Here is a 21,736-nt window from a genome sequence, read left to right on the forward strand (position 1 = left end):
TCACCCAGGAAAATATCAACCCCATTTAGATTGGTTTAATGTTTTAGTCCCCTAAATTAATGAAATTTCACCTTAGTCCCTCAGTTTTCAAAACGTTAATCAAGTTAGTCCCTTCTTCATCTCTCAACAGCTCCCCACAACCAACAAGGTTCGCCCTATCTTTCTGATTTCCATCATAATTGAGCTTAATCAATCCTTCTTGAGGCATTTTTCAATCAATGAAGATGGTATCGCTTTGTTGTCCAATCCCAGGGTTATGGATGTGCCAAACTAATTAATTATTGGCAAGTTAGAAATCTTTCTAAAGCTCTCAGATAAGTGCTCATAAAATTCCAAGGCATTCCTGCCGTCTACATTATGCGTACTTATCTTCCTCCATATTCTTTGGAAGATGAAAAATAGAAAATAGCGTTGATGAGATTGACTGATTGTCATGAAATAAACCCACTATGAGCAAGTCTTCTCAAGAGGGGTAATTGACTAAAATTTGCAAAATCAGGGGGCTAATTTTAAAAATAGTGAGAGAGAGAGAGAGAGAGAGGGGAGAAAAGTTAGTCAATTACCCCATGCGAGTCTATGACGTAAATCCTTTCATGTGACATGGTGCCATGTTGACAAGTGTCATGTATGCAGTTAAAACCACTTCATCCGTATACGGAATAGGGGGCAATTTGATTGACATTTTACAATTTCAAGGGGTATTTGCCTATTTCCAAATTTAAAGGGGGTATTTGACAAATTTTGAAATTTCAGGGAGTATTTGGTATTTCACTCGTTGAATTTACTATGAGACAAGCTGATGAAACTTTAGCAAAAGTGACCCCTAGACTAGCCAAGTCCCAATGCTTTCTGTATTTCAACATGTATCCACTCTTTTTTTTTTTTTTGATAAAAACATGTATCCACTCTTTATTATCTAATGAAATGACTTAACTTTGCTAGCTTCAACAAAGAGTCTCCAAACCTACAGTAGCACACATTAACAGGACCTATGTCAATCTCATGTCCCTGCGTACCCAACACAGTGGTCCATTGAAAAAGAAAAATCACCGTTCCTACTTAGATATGCGTGAAATCGAATAACAGAATGGTCCCATCCCCAGATGTTTCAGAAACTATCAGAAGCTCCAATATGTTTAAGCATTCAAACAATAGACATCATAACGATAGAACAAAATGACAAAAAATTGGAGCAGTTTGACATAATAAATGACATAACTTTATCAGAAGACCGTTTATGAAATGTTTACAATCAACATGAATGATAATTGAATAATAAAGGCAATCCTGTCCTAACAATATCCAGTGCACCCTTGCAGTTGTTTGCGGTCAGCATCTGCATAGCAACTTCTCCTTTTCAAGAAGGAAACAAAAAAGGACCCGCAATGCCACACTGCAAGTATGGCTAATAACATGTCTAGACACGAATTAGGGTTTGAGTCTACCTACCTAGCATTTCATGCAGTAGCAACATTTTCTGTAAAAATACTCGCAACTTCCCTAACTTCCAAACTAAATTCTCCATCAGCTTAGCATGTCTACTATAACTAGTTTATGGACCAAATAGAGTCTATAATTTACTTGAAGTGTAGTAAGAACTCTCAGCTTGACACTCAACAGCTCCTGACAGCATCCTCAACATTCACAAAGCTAGCAATTACTCTATTGAAGTAGCTTCCCGTCAACACAGAGGACGATGACCATACTTTCTAACATATTGTGGTAGTAAACAAATCAAAATCACCTCTGATTAGGGTTAGCTACAGTTGATGGTGCTTCTGCAAGTACAGGCGATGGAGTTTGTGGCCTCGCAATCATTTCAAAGTCAGGATGAAGCATGTCCACAGCACTCCAATCAACACTAGCTGCTATGCTGGAGTTAAAGAATCATACATATTACTTCAAAATGACGCAAGACAGATGAAGAGAAAGGAGAAAGGAACAAAGGATCAAAGAAAGGCATGAAAACAAAAAGGATACAATCTGTTCTCCACATATCTGTTATGCTAACTTCAGCATCCGATAGAAGCCAATAATCAGCGTCATTCTACAAAAGTTACCAAAAATATCAGCAAAGAAAGCAGTACCATTGCATTTCATCAAAGAAAGCAGTACAGCATCTGTTATATTAACTTCAATATGAAGAGCAGGGGGAAACCCCACACCATGACTATGATATACTTACATCAGCATCTGAAGGGACAATCTTCATCATGCCCCCAGCAAGATCTTGTGAAACATTTAAATCAGAGTATGTCTGAGAAGAGAGGAGAGCTTGAGGATCAAGTCCGTTTCCACTGCATTCAGCAGGAACCATTTCTGTCACTTGTTGCTCAGTAGACTCTGAACTTGAAGCAATAGCTAAGCTCGTCGGGGCCACAGCAGCATTAATCTCTTCAAATTTCTCTTCAAATTGACTGAAAATAGTACAAAAATTGTAAAATTAAATGGAGAATGCACTATCAAAAAGATAAACTAGCAAAAAGTATAACCAAAGTAAAATATTAAATATTACATGATATAGTGTAATAATCTGATTTTTTTTTTTTTGACGTTAGTAATAATCTGATTTGTAGATGGGCAACATAAGACAAAAAAATGGATTATAAATAAAGGGAATTGCTAATGTACTCCCACTTAAAAATCAGAATCGGTACATTAGAGAGGAAAAAAGAAATTTTATGCTTCAAATTTCAAACTCATGTGCTTGTTCGACAAATGGTGTTGAAGGAAGCAACAAAGGGTTGGCATCAACAGTCCCACATGAGCGCAATGTGTTTGAGTAAGAAGTAAAGGAAACTTGGTTATCATATCCATGCTAACATATTTCCTCATATTTCATATAGTTTCCATTAGACAAACTCTTATTCTTTGTAGCGAATATTAACAGGTTGCCATTCAAAACACTATAACCTGTAATAACGGGGTCTTCCTCCATGACACACATTGCTTTTACTCTTATTTTTTAAATCCTTTCACATAAATATTCGCTTTCAACGTTGGTTAAAATCCATATAGTAAAGACATGTTTCATCAATCTCACTAGACAAATAGATTAAGTCTAGCTTGTCTTCTTTCCCCACGTGAAAATTTTCATGTTACAACTTGAATCATCAAACCCGTTTGGGCTCTTTTTGGCACCCTTGACATTCTTGTTGTTCCATTCTCAAAATTGTAGGACATAATATAAGGCCTTATATTATGTCCTACAATTTTGAGAATGGAACAACAAAAATGTCAAGGGTGCCAAAAGGAGCCCAAAGGGGTTCTGATGATACAAGTTGTAACATGAAAATTTTCAAGTGGGGAAAGAAGACAAGCTCGACTCAATCTATTTGTTTAGTGAGATTGATGAAGCATGTCTTTACTATATGGATTTTAACCAACGTTGAAGCAAATTTATGGGAATGGATTTTAAAAATAAGAGTAAAAGCAATGAGTGTCATGGAGGAGGACCCCATTATTACAGGTTATAGTGTTTTGAAAGGCAACCTGTTAATATTCGCTACAAAGAATAAGATATATAGCTATGGGTTGAGCTTGTATAATGGAAACTATATGAAATTTGAGGAAATATGTGAGCATGGATGTAATAACCAAGTTTCCTTTACTTCTTACTCAAACACATTGCGCTCATTTGGTGGAAACTATATGAAATTTGAGGAAATATGTGAGCATGGATGTAATAACCAAGTTTCCTTTACTTCTTACTCAACACATTGCGCTCATTTGGGACTGATGATGCCATACCTGTGTTGCTTCATTCAACCCCATTCGTTGTACAAGCACATGAGTTTGAAATTTGAAGCATAAAATTTCTTTTTTGCTCTCTATAGTTTTTTTGAAAACTTGGTATCCGGCCTTAGGACCGACTAATCCAAGGGGACCAATCCCACCGCCCACTTGCGGGGGCCCCATTTAAAGCCAGAGTTTTTTTTGCTCTGTATGGACTTAGCCCACCGAAATTGGCACCAGTGGGAACAAAGTTATATTTTATTTTTAAGTTGAGTATTAAACAAAGTTGTTTTTTCTATTTATATTATTTGTTTAAAAAAATCATATTGTCGAAACAAAATAGTTTTCAACTTTTACCTCCTTTTTAATAAAAAAGTACCAAATTTCAACGCAAGTTCATATCGAGGTGAGGCGTAATGGGGATACCTGAACCCCATTGGGTATGGGTTTGCAGTTCTACTTTTCATACCCGTTGAGAATTGGGTCGGGTTTGGGGAAACCCAAAGTTTATGGGTTTTGGTTTGGGAAAGACAAAACCCATCCCCGCCCCATTGTCATGCCTAATTAACCACCTACACCTTTTCATATGCACTTATCCTTAAAAAGTGAAATAGTATAGTACTATTAGTACCCATTATTTTAGATTGTTTTCAAGAAGAAATAGGTTTTTTTTTGTCCAAATGAAAAAGGTTTAGGTTGCTAATATACTCTTTACTTTTAAGTGGGAGTACAAAAGCAATCACTATAACTAAATAATAGCCAAGGTAGCTATACCTGATAAGGTAGACATCGATGGGACCCATTGTGCTCCTAAGAATGATTCTATATCTCCGCTGTAGATAGTCAACGGCCTATTGTATATGGAAGCAATAATTTTCCGTCATGTATCAGAAATACTAGTTTTACAAAGATCATGAAACTTTCATTAATTGATTCCCTAAACTTACTTCCTCAGGATCAGGGACTTCCAAGGTGGTTCCATGCGGAGCTTTGATTGCTATCAAAGTTTCATTCTGCTACAAGATATGCACAAGTATTAAAATAAAGAGAAAAACCTCAATAACAGCATGAAAGGAGAACACGTCAGTGTTCACAAAAACAATGGAAAAGGATAGAGTGCAATGCAACAAACAAAGAACTAACCTGGAAGCAAGGTAGGCCCTTAATATCTTCCTCGGTCACAAAAAGGAACCTAAAAGGAATTGACAATTGGTTAAGTTTATCATTTAGCAATTACAAAATATTTTTCCTTCTGGAAAGGAGGACAAAGGAATCTAAAAATTGAATGGGAGATTACTTCTGGTTATTTTCATCTTCACTTAAACTTCTCAGCTTTTCTTGCATTTCCCTGTTTATAATACAATAATAGTTCGAAAGCATTAGCCAACAGTATAAAAATAATAAAAATGCCTTCCTTTTGTAATGCAAATCAGCCATATAACCTTATTTTATCATCTAGTCTCTGCTCTTCCAAAGAAAGTTTTTCAACTTCTGACTGCAAGACAAAGTCACAAGGCCAACAAATAATCAACAACATACAACATAACGACTAAGTCAAGCCACAAGGCTGACAACATAATTAACAATGTCATAACATGCTATGCTATTAAGTCATTCTAATTTGATATAAAATGTATGTATGTATGTATGTGTTACATAATCGCCTAAGCATACATGTGTTTCTAACAACTTGTTATACATAATCTGACAAGTAGAACTACTAACACTATCAAACTCAATTTCATATCTCTAACTTTATCAACATGAGAAAACAGAAAAAATGAAACCTTGTCTTTATCCTTGTCACAACAAATTGACACTGTTCTTTCCCCCATGTTGGAGCATGGGGATTATGAACATCCAACTTGATTGTTAACTTGTGAAACTTCTTAATGCCAAATGATTTCGGGTATATGACAGACATTAAGACCGAAAAGCCTTTGAGCCTTGGTGAGCTAGAGGCTGTTATTCTGTTACAATTTCAGATTAAGTTTCTCTCTCCTATGGAGTTTCTAGGGCTTTAAACTCAGATATCTACTCTTCATATTGATACTTGATAGCATCAATCATAATAAACATAAAAATTGACCAACAAGAGTCTGGAAACAGTAAATGTCATGTGCGACAAATACACATTATGAACGTAAACAAATATACATGAGCCATGTCAATGACACAGATAATTATATTAAAAAAAAAAGTTCCTTGTGCCAATAGGTCTCAAGAAAACAACATCCACATACCTTAAGCATGTTGATATCACCATCCACATTGCCAGGAGTAGAAGATTCAATTCCTCTGAACTCCACAAGATTTGATGTAAGAATTTTGTTTTAACAAATACATCTATCTAAACTTTACGCTAAACAATAGAAAAGATAAATATATGTTGAAAAAATTACAAAAAGTGTATCACATATTACTTCCAAAGTATTCTGTTCTTGATATTCTTTTCGATGAGACCAATGCCTTCCAAAACATTAGTTATGTCGTATATCCTCCTCTTTTGCACCTATAGAAAATGAGAATTGCAGTTCATATAGGATACAGAAAGAAAAAGTAACAGATATTTTGGTTATAATCTTTTGTATAAAGAAAAGGACCTCCAAAGTTTCTGCTGCTTTATTTAGGTCAAGAATGCCATCCTCTGCATGCTTGATCAAATTGATGAACTTTTTTGTCAAGAGACCTGTGAAGTTTTGGTATAATTGTGTCATGTTTATTCTTGTAGAAATAACTACACTATTCATACACGTCGGGAAAGTGAAATGTGAAGAGCTTGTTGATTGAATTTTCTTCCAAAATTACCTAAGGAACTGTCATAACGACAGCTGCCAACAGGAGTAAGCGGAGAAGGGGAACCTGCATGTCATCAGAAACTATAAGCTGAGGTACAACAAGGAAGAAGCAAATTACAATTTGAACATAAGCTGTTTCCAAGCACTAAAAAATTTCAAATGTGGGAACAGTGAAGTTGGATCAACAGGAAGATAAGAGGAAAATTTTCTGACCAGCGTTTGAGATGGGTGTTTGAGGACATGATCTGCCTTCTTTGGAAACCCTTGACTTATGTGTCCTTCCCTCTTTTGCAGACAAAGGAGTTTTAAAGGGACTATTCGTTACATTAGTGTATCCCGGGCTGTTACTCGACTTTTGTGATTCTCCTTGGCTTTCATTCATTCCATTCTTCCGCTTTATGAGCTGCCACCACCATCATTTTCATAAACAATAAGATTAGCACGAGAAAACAGATAATAAAAATATATACACAAATCAATATAGAGATGAGATTGAGGTGATATAGTGCAACCAACCAAGTAAAATTAGTGATTCATCCTTTGATATATACAATTACATGTTTATAACTATCCTAACCATAAAAGTTAACATGCAAACTAAAGCAATTCAATCTTTAGAAAAGAGTTCATAAGTAAGCATAACCAAGCCACTCATACTCAATGAACTACACATAGCAAAACCATATATATCAGTTAACAAGAATACACATGTCTTCAAGTGTAAAATTGCAAATTAACATGCCAATGTACAATAATTGTACCGGCCGGAAATGTTTTCTTGACATTTTTGCACAGAATTAACTTACTAGAGAAAATTCAAAGCCTCAGAAAACCCCTCCAATTTTGATTAAGCCAAATTGAGTTTGGATCCAGTGTTGGGAAATAATCTCGACGCGAAAATTAAAAAACTAAAAATTAAACTAAAAAATAGAATCAAAATTTCACTCCGATAAACCAAAATCAAAAGTATATGAAGATGAATCCAACTAATTCCACAAAAAGAACTAAAAAAAAAATCACAAAACAAACAACACAAACACATAGCAAAACAAAATTACCATTTCTGATTCCGAATATGCAAGAACAACCAAACAAACACAATTACAAAGCAAAATCTAACAACAGAAAAACTAAAACGAAAAACTCACCGGAGATCTAACAATGACGGCTTCAGTAACATGATCGGGAACTTTCCTAGAATCGACGGCGGCGAAACTATGATACTCATCCGTAGGTGCAAACGGTGGCCTCGTCGAGACAAAAGCCAGATGACGCTTCAACGGCGGCCGAATTGGTGCTCCGGTAACCTCCCTCGACGAGCCACGGTCGGAAGCTCCAGCGGCACCGGACATTGACATGAAAAATTGGTAACAAATTGGGATGTAAATCGGAATTGAAGTTGAAAATTGATGAAAATGGTTGAGGATCGGAGAGAAGTAGGGTTTTAGAGAGAGAAAGTGGGGTTTAGAGAGAGAGAGTGGGGAAATGAGGGAGGTTAGGGCGTAGAGATGGAGAAAGCAGAAAACGAGGGAAGGAGGGAGGGAATTTTGTTTCGGATAGATGTGGAGGGAACTACTACGTGAGGAAAAGACAAAATAAAAAACAAAATATGTATATAATCACTTTTTTTTCTTTGTTTTTTATTACAATATGGTATGGACATTTTTCTTTTTTGGATTATTATTTTTATTTTTAAATTACCTCGATTTTTCTTTTTCTTACTTTTTCCTTTTTACAGTATTTTCATGATATATTTTTTATTTATATTTTCTTTATTAGCTAAAAATTTATTAAGAAAAAGGAAAATATTTATAATTTATTCTTGTTTTTGACCGAATTATTATTAGTAATAGTAGATAGATTCGTTTGATTTTTTTTACGAGTTACGGCTGATGTACAGCACATTTGAACACTATTTTTAATTTTTTTTTCCTATTTAGTTATTACTGTGATAAACGATAGATAGTTTCACAAGAAGAATATATATGTATACAGATGTTTTTCGTAACATGCAAAACGACTACTCGAAATATGGGATCATCGATTAAGAGCATGAACATTTTTTTATTATTTGTGGTTATCAATTATGATTACTGATTAGGTAAAAAAGTTAATGTGTTCATTGTATCTTGGAAGCAACTAGTATATGGCTGACTTTTATGAATTTTATGACATGATCTGAATACTAATAACATCAAATACGTTATTTGAATGCCAGCATATATTTTTATCTTTATCTCTTTTTTGCTTATTATTTTATACATTTACACCCATTTTGAAAGTAAACACAAAAAATACTTGACTACAAAATTTCGATGTTCAAACATCATTTTTTTTTAATGATATACAGGAAGTTTTCATTTTTCAAAGTTTTTTCTTTTTATGAACTTTTTATTAATAAACATATTATTATTATTGTGTACAATGCACGTCAAGAGTTATCTAACTATTTACTTATTATTGTGGTAAAAGGTAGATGGTATCACTGTCACATAATGAATAGTTGCATAAAATGTTTTGATAGAGTTTAGTCATAAATAAGTAAATGTAGACACTTTTAGAAAAACGCAAGAGGATTACTCGAAATACGGGATCTTCGTCTAAAAATATGAACATATTTTATAAAATTTATGATTATCAACTGTCATTATTAAGTAAAAAGTTAATATAGTTCATCACACCATTTTTTATTTTTGAAACGACAAAATATTATTGATAATAAAGTTCATCGCACCATTGAAACAACATATTTTTAAAATTAAAATTACTGCTAACTTTAATAATTGTGATGAGATGTCTATTTTAGGATTTGACTATTAGTGATGTTTATCAATGTTTTTCTTTTTGCCACCTCTCTATTTATAAATCCGTGGAACGCACGCCATGTTATACAAAGGTTATATTTAATATTCGCTATTAATGATAGATGGTTTCACACGAGAAATAGTCGCGTAAAATATTTTGATAGAGTTTATTGAGTTGGAAGTAAATGTAGTCAATTTTTATTAACATGCAAGATATTTTATCGGTTCGACTTTTAAAATAAAATCAAAATATATCATGCAAGAGGATTACGCAAAATAGTTTTTTTTTTTTCTACTAAATTACACAAAATAGTTAATTGTTGACTTATATGAACATCTTTTATCATTCCTTATTATCAACTCTCGTTAGGTAAAAAAGTAAATGTAGTTCGATGCACCTTAGATGCAACATATATGTCTACGAGAAATAGTCGCGTAAAATATTTTGATAGAGTTTATTGAGTTGGAAGTAAATGTAGTCGGTTTTTATTAACATGCAAGATATTTTATCGTTCGACTTTTAAAATAAAATCAAAATATCATGCCAGAGGATTATGCAAAATAGTTCATTGTTGACTTATATGAGCATCTTTTATCATTCCTTATTATCAACTTTCATTAGGTAAAAAAGTAAATGTAGTTCGATGCACCTTATATGCAACATATATGTCTAGTTTTTATGGTTTTGATAAGCTACTATATTTCAGAATTTAAATTTTAATAATATAGCAAAAAATGAAATATAAATTTAATTAATTTGTTTGTTATGACAATATCCTCATTCTCATTTTTTTAAGAGTTTTATTATATTGAGAAAGTGTCTCATTTTTTTCTTTTCTTTTTACTTTCAATTGCCTTTCAGTTTATAAATATATTGTTATTAATTGTAATAGATTTTTGTCCTGTTTGTAATATGTCTTAATGCTAAATATATATTTGGTTTTTTTTTACGGAAATATATATTTGATAAGTCAGTAGGTTCGGTCTAGTGGTGAAGGATTTGGGTAGTATGCTATAGGCTATGGAATCGATCCCCGGCTCATTGTAAACAAATATATATATATATATATATAGGGAGGGATCAAATTACACCGGTGTAACATTTGAGTAATGTTACACCGCTCAATAACGCTTTAATGAATATAAATTTTACAAAATTCACCGTTTGATTGAAAGTTTATATCATATAGATCATCTCATCTATGTTATAATTTATAAAAATCTAAAATCGTTTGATATGTTATTGAGATCGATCAAGATGAACGGTATTCAATAAAAACGTATAAACCATTAATCTTGATTGGTCTCAATAACATACAAACGATTTTAGATTTTTGTAAAAATTAATATGGATGATCTATACGATATAAACTTTCAATCAAACGGTGGATTTTGTAAAATTTGTATTCGTTAATTAAAGCGTTATTGAGCAGCGTAACATTACTCAAAGAATATGTTCATCAAAGAATGCAGAAAGCCAATGACAATATAATCTGGATAGAATTTAAGAAATGATTGACAATTTAGAAATGGGTGACATGTATACTTCAATATCAGCAGAAATATATATTTGAAGAGGAATATTGACAAAAAAAAAATTGGGGCAAAATGGTTTACTAATGGGGATCGTGACATTGCTTTCTTTCATGAAACAACTAAAGTCAAAAACACCAAGAGGGTGATTTCTAATTTATCTATTGATTGTTCCCTTATTGATCGAAGATCTTGAAGAGATTGAGTGCCAATTTATTAATTATTTATGTAATTTTTATTTTACCCCTTCAAAAGCAATGTCACAAAGATCAGAAGTATCATTAGAAACAACTTCATAAGCAAAAAGTTTTTAATGTCAGATGATCAAGAACAATCTCACTATATGATTGAGGTGATGAAAATATTTTTGCGAAAAAATCATCACAATCAACATCAGAATCAAGATTAGAATCATTAATGCATATCAAAAGCATATTTGTTCTTGTCTCATGTGATCAGAAATAAGATACAAATACAAATGTGCAACAACTAGTTCAGTGTACTTTGTTCAACAAGAGTGACACAAAAGTCAAGGACAACGACTATTTTATGTCTTGGACAACAAGTTCAAAAGTAACCAAACTGCCTATATAAAGGAATGTGTTCCGCTTTCATTCCTAAGAGATTCTCAATAGTTAGATAAGAAAAAAAACCTGAAACAAGATTGAAAAGATCAAAAGCAACTGCTTAGAGTTTTCTATTTGTTAGAAACCAATTTATCCTACAAGGATCAACATTGATTTAATCCTTTGAATATTTATCTCAACACTGGACAAACCATTCAAAAGAATCGACATGTTCCCACAAAAAACATGGGTCATGATCCAAACAATCCATTTTTTACTAAAGTCAAACCTACGTAACATGTACTCTATCCGTCCCAAAATATAAGCAAAAATTGGTCAATGAAAGTTGATGTATTTGGTTTAAAATTTAGTCCAGATACATTCACTTTTGTTGACCTCCTTTTGCTTATATTTTGGGACGGAGTAGTATTTTAGGAAACCCCGAGTCATACACTTTCTCAAAATAAACTTTTAACACCAATTTTTTTTTTTTGGTATAAAACACCAAAAATTTTCATCCATGTTTTCTTGCCGTATCTATCACTTCATTCACCACCAACACCCCTCAACTAAGTTACTCCCTTTTGATAAAGATGATTGAGTATTAGAAATCACCAAATTCATAACCCCAAATAACCTCGCCGCCGGGACCTTAACAATTATACCGTAGAAACACCTTATAGAGATTGACCAAAAGTCATGGAAGAGTATGAAGAGAGATAAATCTATTACTAATGTATTAAAATCGATTACCATCAAAGTTACTAAATTATCCTTATTCAATTTAACCACATTGCAATTTTTATATGCTTCATTGTAATTTCACTGGAAAAAATATAAAAAAAGTATGATTTAATTGATATGCACCGACGGTGTAAAATAATTTTACATTGTCAACCAATACCAATCATGTTTTCCGCCACATCACTCTACTTCACTCCACTTTCTTGATATGACATAGCAAAATAATGGTTGTTTATTGGACGATGGTGTAAAATTATTTTACAGCGTCGGTGCATATCAATTAAACTCAAAAAAGTATATAGAAAGACTATAAGATAAATACAAAAAAAAATATAGAAATTAAAGAATATAAGATAAATAAATAAAAAGATGATATGCTTAAAAATATGATTAAAACAAATCATAGATAGGAACAAAATAGAACAATTTATATGCATAAAAATAGCAGCAAAAGAGATGATTACGATCAAACTCAACAATCTCACTAATTTTTTTAAAAATATATATATATAAAAAAAATATAAGATAAATACAATAAAATAAAGTTAATTACTGTCAAATATAATAAATTATTCTTAACTAGTTTAAAGACCCATGCATTCGCACGAGTCTATTAACTTTTATTTGATATATAAATTTGTCATTATATTAAGGTAGAAAATTCATTTAGAATTAAATATTTAAAAAATTATTATATAATATTGTTAAAATATAAGTTGAATTATTGTGTTTTTTCTTGTACATTTATTTATTCAATTTTTTATGTTTCAGTGATAAATAATGGTCCCGTGTATATTTTTAATAAAAATTATAAATTTTATTAGAAATATTTAGGGTAATTTAATAAGTTTTTTTTGTTACAATTTAATAAGTTTGATACTACTTAACTTTATTTAGTGGTTAGTATTGTTTATGTTTCTTTTCTTTTTATGATGAAATTTTTTTTATGTTTTTTTTTTATAAAGTATTGTTTTTTTATTAATTATTTCTATATTCTTATTTTTAGGCGGTTTCTTCTTATTTTTTCTATATTCAATCTATAATTTTTTTATTGACTAAACTTTATATAATGTTTTTATTATGTTTTTTCCTATTTTTATGCGTATGGATTGTTCTGTGTTGTTCATATTTTTAAGCATATCATTTTTTTTGTATTTATCTTATGTTTTTTCTGTATATTTGTTTTTTTGTATTTATCTTATATTCTTTCTATATATTTTTTACTTTTTTTTTGTGAAATTATACTGAAGGGTATAAAACTTGCAACGTGGTTAAAATCAATAAGGATAATTTCAGAACTTTGGTGGTAATCGATTTTAATATATTAGTATTTTTTTTTTGTGAAATTACAATGAAGGGTATAAAACTTACAACGTGGTTAAAATCAATAAGGATAATTTCAGAACTTTGGTGGTAATCGATTTTAATATATTAGTAATTTTCTTTTTATGATGAAATTTTTTTTTGATGTTCTTTTTTTTATAAAGTATTGTTTTTTTATTAATTATTTCTATATTCTTATTTTTAGGCGGTTTCTTCTTATTTTTTCTATATTCAATCTATAATTTTTTTTATTGACTAAACTTTCTATAATGTTTTTATTGTGTTTTTTCCTATTTTTATGCGTATGGATTGTTCTGTTTTGTTCATATTTTTAAGCATATCATTTTTTTTGTATTTATCTTATATTTTTTCTGTATATTTGTTTTTTTGTATTTATCTTATATTTTTTCTATATATTTTTTACTTTTTTTTTGTGAAATTACAATGAAGGGTATAAAACTTGCAACGTGGTTAAAAGCAATAAGGATAATTTCAGAACTTTGGTGGTAATCGATTTTAATATATTAGTAAAGTAATAGATATTCCTTATCAATTTTTTAATTTTTTATTAAAAATTATATACGGGACCGATATTTGTAACGGATACATTAAAAATTGGATAATTTGTCATTGATAATTATAATCATATTTATTCATTTTTATTCATTTAATAAATTATTTTAAAAAATAGCATAATAGTTTCACTTATATTTTAACAATATTATATAACAAATTCTTAAATATTTTATTTTAAATAAATTTTCTAGCATAATATAAAGACAAACTTAAACATCAAATAAAAGTCAATGACCCGTGCATTCGCACGGGTCTTTAAACTAGTTAAAAATAAAAATTAAACAAGTGATGATGAGAGAAAAAAAATGCAAAGAAAAAAAGACACATTAAAGAAAAAAGAAGAGAAAATTGGAGAGAAAAAAAAAACAAAAAATCCAAATCCTTAAGTATCCAAGCTACAAAATACGAAAGAAAGCTTTTTGGCAAACAATTGGAGTAATATAAGTAAAGAGTATGTCAATTTCTCATAATAAAGGGAGATGATAATTACTGTGGTTTTGAAATATTTAAAAGATATACAAGCACACATTTTTTAAAAGGTAAAATAAGTTTTTGGTTATATAAATATTTGGTTTAATTACATGGTTTTTTGTCTTTATTTTAAGTTTTAAGTTGGTCATTTATCTTTTAAAAATTCTAAGTTAGTATATTATCTTTTCTATCGTTCAATTAGTTAGTTCTTCCTGTCAAAATTTTTACTAACATTGTTAGTTTTTGACACGTGTCAAAAGATTATTGGTGGTTTTTGTTTGCCACATATCAAAAACTAACGATGTTAGTAAAAAATTGAACGGGAGAGACTAACTAATTAAACGACAGAAAAGATAAGGGATCAACTTGAAATTTTTTGAAGATAAGAGACAAACTTAAAATCTAAAATAAATATAAGGGGCCAAGTGTTTAATTAAGCCCAAATATTTTAAATTAGTTTCTATAAAAAATTTCAGCAAGTGTCAAGTTTTGATTTCTCAAATATTTTTCGTCACTTTGGTCTCTTTTTTAAGCCAACTTATGTATATCTGTTGAAATTTTGAAATGCTTTTATGTGATCATGTTTAGTATATTATAGAAATCTCTCATGCAAAAGTTTAATTTTCTTAACAAGGGATATATTAAAAATGATTTTTTAAGCTTCTGGCACTTAAAAATTCTTATTTAAATCATCTTAGGTTAAAAAATCTAAATTTTTATGGGAAATATTCGTATAATATTATAAAAGATTAAATAAGTTTTTGGTTCCAATAAACATCTCGAATTTTATTTTTAGTCCCTATAAAAAATTCAACAACTTTTGGTCCCTCAAATATTTTTTGTTACAACTTTTGGTCTATACTTTTAATCAAACTCTTTTGTAATTTCACATTTTAAATGATTTTTTGTATGGCTTAAATATGCAAAAGGTCCCTACACTTATGGGTCATTTGAGTTTTAGTCCCTATATTTTAAAAATCTTTCATTTTGGCACTCACTTTCATTTTAATTTAAAAATAGTTCCTGGACCCACTTTTTTTTTTTAGTTGATGTGTCATAGTTTTTTACATGTGGCACCGATGATTGGGCTTAAAGGATGCTAACTCATAAACAAACAATGTGGAAGAACGAAATTGCCCTTAATTACCACGGGAACAAACAAATGGCAAAAGTGACATTTCGTCAATTCCAATAGTTATTAAGGGCAATTTCGTCCTTCCATGGTATTTTTTTTTTAGTCAGCATCTTTTAAACTCAGTCATTAGTGCCACATGTCAAAAACTAAGACACGTCAACTAAAAAATGGGACCAGGGACTATTTTTAAAATAAAATGAAAGTTCAGTGGCAAAATGAAATATTTTTAAAATGCAGGGACTAAAACTCAAATGACCCGTAAGTGTATGGACTTTTTGCATATTTAAGCTTTTTTGTATTCATGTGTATACTATTATATGAACATCTCCATTCATTAAAAAAAAATAAAAAATTCATATTTAATTCCTCCATTCATAAAAAAAATTAAACTTTTGCAAGAGAGATTACTATAAGGTACTAAACATGTCTGCCGAAAATAATTTAAAATTTTGAATGAGATACACGAGTTGACTGAAAAGCAGGACCAAACATCATGAAAGGAAATATTTTGAGGACCAAAACTTGCTAATTTTTTTTATAAGGACTAATTTTTTATTTTTTTTTACAGCAACTAAAACTTAAATTCCCTAATTTTACACGACCAAAAACACTTTTTTTTACTGTTATTTTTTTTTTACTGTATCTCTAGTTTTTTTTTTTTTTTTTTTGACGAACTGTATCTCCAGTTGTAAGTTTATTTTTGTTCGACAATTCTGAACCAACCCTGTTGTATGCCTTGTTTGTTTCTCCACTTTTATCTTTTTAATAATCTCAACTCTTACTTAACCCACACAACCCAACCCATTTCATTTCAACCTCATAGTTCCTCTTCTTCCTTCCCATCATCCAAACAACACTTCCAATGGCATGCTCAGCTACCACCTCTGCTTCTTCTCTCTTATCTTTAAACCCTAAATCATCACTTTTCTCTTCCAAAAAACCCAATTCTACTCTCTCCATCCCCAATTCTCTTCCTAAACCTTTCTCACTCCCTTCACTTTCCTTCACTCGTCCCTCTCAAATTCAACACTCTTCTCGCCGCAATAGCTTTCTTCTTAAAGCTACTGTAAGCATTTCCCCCAATTTTCATTTTTTTAATTTTCTGCATTGTTAAGAATTTTATTTACTGTTGTTGTTTTCTCTTTGTTCATTATTGCTCCGTGTGTTTTTCTGTATCTGAATTATGTTTTATTTAGTTGCTAGAATTTCACTTTTAAGGTGAATTAATGGGTATATCAGGGTTCGAAACCCGGTCCTGTATATTATATGTAATGTCTCTACCAACCGAGCTCTGAGCTATGCTCAGAGAGACTAAATTATGTTAACTGAACATTAATTGATAATTGAATTTGTAGGTATGCTATAGTTGGGTGTGTAAGTTATTTTAATTTGAGCAAGATTGATTTGGTGCATTTGGATATTTTTAAGCATAAAGTATTGGAATTTGTACGGTGTTTCTAGTTCATGTGTGTTTTTGGGATTTTTGTCTTTAATAACTAAATTCTTAGGGTTTGCTCGGTTTGACTTATTGAGCTTATTTATTGACATAAGCATTTGCCATTTGCGAGTCTATTAGGGAGAGCTTATGAAAACAACTTATGACATGTTTATAAGTTGTTTTCAGCTTATTTTCATAAGCTATCCAAAATAAATTTTGAAAAAAACTTATAGCTTATATGAAAATAATTTGACTTGACTTTATCTTATCTTTTGTTATGGAAATAGCTTATATATAAACACTTCAATGATAAACAAGTTGTTTATCCAAACAGGACCGTTCTTTGATCTAAAATACTTTAATGCATTTGGGTTTTTTTTAAGTATAGAGTATTGACATTTCTTCAATATTTCTAGTCAATGTTCGTTTTTTAGGATTATTTTTTATTACTTTAATCGCTAATCTTAGTCTAAGTATAGTCTTTAAATTATTGGTTTGAACTCGGCAGGGTGAGCTTCCATTGGTTGGAAATGCAGCACCTGATTTTGAAGCAGAGGCTGTTTTTGATCAGGAGTTTATCAAGGTACACTGCCACTGACCAAAGTGAATATGAATACTGATTCTTCATGGCTTAAAATGTTTTTATCTTATTATGTAGTTATTTTTATTTATTGCTTTTGGAAATTTTCATGTTTTTTGGCTAACACATTGTCATTCCAGGTCAAACTCTCTGAGTATATTGGGAAGAAGTATGTTATCCTCTTTTTCTACCCATTGGACTTCACCTTTGTTTGTCCAACAGGTTGGTTAGTCGGGGATATCTAGTTGCACTTTTAATTTTCTTCCCTTAACTTCCTAACGATAATGTCTGCTTCTCAACTGCAGAAATCACTGCTTTCAGTGACCGACATGCAGAGTTTGAGGCAATAAATACTGAGATTATAGGTGTTTCAGTTGACAGTGTGGTGAGTTGGTTTACACTTGCTTTTTTATTGTTGTTGACCATATAAATAGGGTGGGTGTACGTAATTTCTTGTCTTGCTTCATTATGACATACTTCTACTTGCTGTCTATTAGCTAGCAAAGAAAATGAATCAACTGTGATTGTGAAGGATTAAGCCCTTTTACAGACTTCATACTGTTTATTTATTTTGTAGAGATAAACTAATTCTTACCATAAGGTGAAATGTTCATACATATCATATTTTTATGTCACTGATCACTTGCTGAATTGAATAAGAGTATTGTCAGAGGGAATTACTTCATAAATAAAGGAAACGGGAAAATTTTGAATAGACACTTCATTCAAACATAGATAATTGAAATATATGTTTTGTTGGTCTACATATGTAATGAGGTTCATAATATTTGTAATCTTATACACACGACTTTTGCATAGACAGCAAGGGCACGGCCTTGAAAAACAAAACTGTTTGTGCTAGTATCTGATTGGTTCTTTATGTTCTTATTTCTGTGACATAACCTATATAACAGAAATTCCAGCATTTGTTTCTTTTTTATTAGTGATGCTATTGTTTTTGTTGTGTAGTTCTCGCATCTTGCATGGGTTCAAACAGATAGAAAGTCAGGTGGCCTTGGTGACTTGAATTATCCTCTGGTTTCCGATGTCACTAAATCCATATCGAAATCTTATGGTGTTCTCATTCCTGATCAGGTATGCGTGACATATAAAAATAGTGTTACTTATGTATGACCAAGTTATAATACAGCAACAATCATCTAGTAAGGGTATGCCACCTCGTAACGAGGAATGCTCTGTCCTTTGTAGAATTTCTGACTGTTATCCAATCGAATCAAATTTTTATTTTCCTTTCCCAACTCTTGTCCTTTACGCACATGTTTCAATGTTCTCTGGAATGTAAACTAGTATTGCCTTTCATTCCACTATTGACTACTTTGGACTTGTGTCATAATGTACCATAACATATTCAATGATGCAGGGAATTGCATTGAGAGGATTGTTCATTATTGACAAGGAAGGAGTTATTCAGCATTCTACCATCAACAACTTAGGAATTGGTAGAAGTGTTGACGAGACAAAGAGAACACTTCAGGTGATTATACAACTAATTAGGACCACATCAAGATTGAACAATATTCTATTTAGAATATTACATTTTTATTTCTTCGTTTCTATTTCCATTCTATCGTGTACATAATTTCATCGTTCCTTTGATTTGCATTGGTGTTGCAGGCCCTGCAGTATGTGCAGGAGAACCCAGATGAAGTTTGCCCTGCTGGGTGGAAGCCGGGGGAGAAGTCCATGAAACCAGACCCCAAACTTAGCAAAGATTACTTTGCAGCGGTGTAGCGTGAATAACAGTTAAGAGTAGCCATGCGCATTTGTATCAATTATTGAGTTATAAAAGAGTATTATTTTTTTTATGTAATGTTAGTCCTTAAATTTTAAACCACAGGGTGGTAATAATTGCATGCTGTTGTACTGGATTTTGTGTTGTACTATGCATTAATAATTTGCAATTTCTTTTGATTGTGTTTGTGTATGTATTGTCATATTCTGTGTATGATGTATGTATGGTTGTACTCTACAGTACTATACTAAGGTACCGTTTGGCCTAATTTTTTTTTCTCTTCTTTTGAGCTTATGCAAACAGCTTATGCAATTTTTATGCATTATTATAAGTTTTTCAAGTAGTTTATGATAAAATGGCTTATAAAAATACAATTTTGACTAGTATGAACTTATAAAATAACATAAAACCTAATTTATATTGTATAAGTTGTTTGCATAAGCTTAAAAGAAGAGGAAAAAAAATTAGGTCAAACGATACCTAATTATGCACCACAATGATATATGTTATTAATGTAAATTTTGATAAAATGTTGAGTATTCTTCAATGAGAGTGACGAAATAGTTAATAGAAATTAGATAATAAAGAGAGAGATGTAAACTATATTTATGAATAACGAGAAAATGAAAATTGTATTTGATTAAATATATTTTAAAATTTTAGTTAGAGGACCAAAATAGAACGGGAATTATTTTTTTTAAGGAACCAATATGAAAGCGAAAAAAAAATCAAGGGACCAAAACACTAATTTAACCATTCGTTTATGCTTCTTTGTAATTCTTCTACATATATTTTTATCTGATTTTTTTTTGAACGTTTTTCTGAATTTATTTTAAAGTTATTATAATATTATTTTAGATATATATTTTTTATAATTATTTTAGATATATTTTAAAATTATAATTTTAATTAAATTATATTATTGTTATCATGTCATCCACGTTTATTTTGTTGCCCAGTCAAACTACCTGCTGCTATTTACTTGGTAATTTACCAAGTTCATCTTAATTAAATGGTTTTGCTGTTAAAAGCTTAATCATAAACTAGTTGTAGTTTACCATGAGTTATTGTCACATATAAACGGTTTTATTCTCATAAAATTGAGTGCCAGCTTCCACCTTCCTGGGTGTATTTCTTGTGTTTATGTGTTTATTAATTTTGAGTTGTTTTGTTACCTTGGATATGATTCATATTCATATCTAAGAAAGATGTGTTGAATTTTGAAGATTTGTGTTTATGAGACCGATAAAGAACGGTGAGTACGTCACATCTCGGGTTTTATTTCCATGTTTACAATTTTCTTGTTCAAGATTGTTTAGCTCGAAGTTGGCAACGTCAAATTACTGTAATATTACAGATAAGTTTACTGATCTTTCATCTCTATTTTATTTTATTTTTTTGGTAGAATATTTTATTTTATTCTGTTATTATATTTATTTGATATTTATATTAATATATTGTTTATTATTCTAGGTCCAATTTTACAACACTACATATACTAATCTAGTAATAATTATTTTATTCTCATTAATATATTTATTTGATATTTATATTCAACTTTTTTATTTGATTAATTAGTTTTATTGAAAAAGATAAGAGTAATTAACAAAGGAATTGACAAATCATATCTAAAAATACCAAATGGACGGTGCGGTTAAATAGGAATGTTAAATCCGATGTAAATGAACAATTAAAAAAAAAAAACTGAGGGAATAATTGGAATAATTATTAAGAAGTATGACTTAGTTTTCTCTTTAGACACAATCTTCACATTATACTACTGGTTGCATCTATTTTCACGCTTTGTTGTAAATAATAACAAGACATTCTCTCATAAAATCAATGTGGTAGTTACCGGTTTTAACAATTGGTATCAAAGCTCTATTATTGAGCGGGTGTGATGGAAACAATTGGGGTGAGGGAAATATGTGTGCATCAAGAAAGAAATTGCAAGTTTCTTTTAAGTACGAAGGAATTTATAGAAGAATGTCGGGAAATGATAGTAGTAGTTTCGTACAGTTTGTTATACTCATGTTTGATGGTCATTATGACCATTGAACAATGTTAATGTAAAATTTTCTTCACTAGAAAGAATATTGAGATCACATTGAGAATTGAATATTAGTTGTGGCAGCCGGAGTTGAGCCAACAACGACACAACACAAATCAATTGAAGAGCAGAAGTTGAAGGACTTGAAAGCCAAAAATTACTTTTTTCAAGTAATTTATTGTGATGTGCTTGAAACACTCCTCAATAATCCTCAATAAGGACACATCTAA

The 21,736-nt window shown here is 30.7% G+C and overlaps 2 protein-coding genes across 3 annotated transcripts; one reads left to right on the plus strand and one right to left on the minus strand.

The window, feature by feature from the left end:
* Positions 1 to 1,196: 1,196 nt before the first annotated feature.
* Positions 1,197 to 8,119, minus strand: LOC123903286 (transcription factor E2FA). 2 transcript variants are annotated; one of them, XM_045953236.1, is made up of 14 exons: positions 7,682 to 8,119; positions 6,747 to 6,936; positions 6,544 to 6,597; positions 6,339 to 6,424; positions 6,159 to 6,247; positions 5,979 to 6,033; positions 5,178 to 5,230; positions 5,033 to 5,083; positions 4,879 to 4,927; positions 4,683 to 4,748; positions 4,510 to 4,586; positions 2,186 to 2,417; positions 1,981 to 2,047; positions 1,197 to 1,868 (listed from the first exon to the last, which is right to left on the minus strand). In XM_045953236.1, the coding sequence occupies exons 1-14, from the start codon at positions 7,889 to 7,891 to the stop codon at positions 1,741 to 1,743; spliced, it is 1,407 nt and encodes a 468-aa protein (XP_045809192.1). In that variant the 5' UTR covers positions 7,892 to 8,119; the 3' UTR covers positions 1,197 to 1,740. The 2 variants fall into 2 exon arrangements, with proteins under 2 accessions (XP_045809192.1, XP_045809190.1); XM_045953234.1 differs by having other exon boundaries at positions 4,683 to 4,751; positions 7,682 to 8,115.
* An 8,302-nt stretch (positions 8,120 to 16,421) lies between these two features.
* On the plus strand, positions 16,422 to 19,635 carry LOC123903287 (2-Cys peroxiredoxin BAS1, chloroplastic-like). Its single transcript, XM_045953237.1, has 7 exons — positions 16,422 to 16,751; positions 17,632 to 17,706; positions 17,844 to 17,925; positions 18,009 to 18,088; positions 18,673 to 18,798; positions 19,085 to 19,198; positions 19,339 to 19,635. The coding sequence occupies exons 1-7, from the start codon at positions 16,548 to 16,550 to the stop codon at positions 19,453 to 19,455; spliced, it is 798 nt and encodes a 265-aa protein (XP_045809193.1). The 5' UTR covers positions 16,422 to 16,547; the 3' UTR covers positions 19,456 to 19,635.
* Positions 19,636 to 21,736: the final 2,101 nt, after the last annotated feature.

This window comes from Trifolium pratense, linkage group LG1 (genome assembly GCF_020283565.1).
Source record: "Trifolium pratense cultivar HEN17-A07 linkage group LG1, ARS_RC_1.1, whole genome shotgun sequence".
NCBI classification, from domain to species: domain Eukaryota; kingdom Viridiplantae; phylum Streptophyta; class Magnoliopsida; order Fabales; family Fabaceae; genus Trifolium; species Trifolium pratense.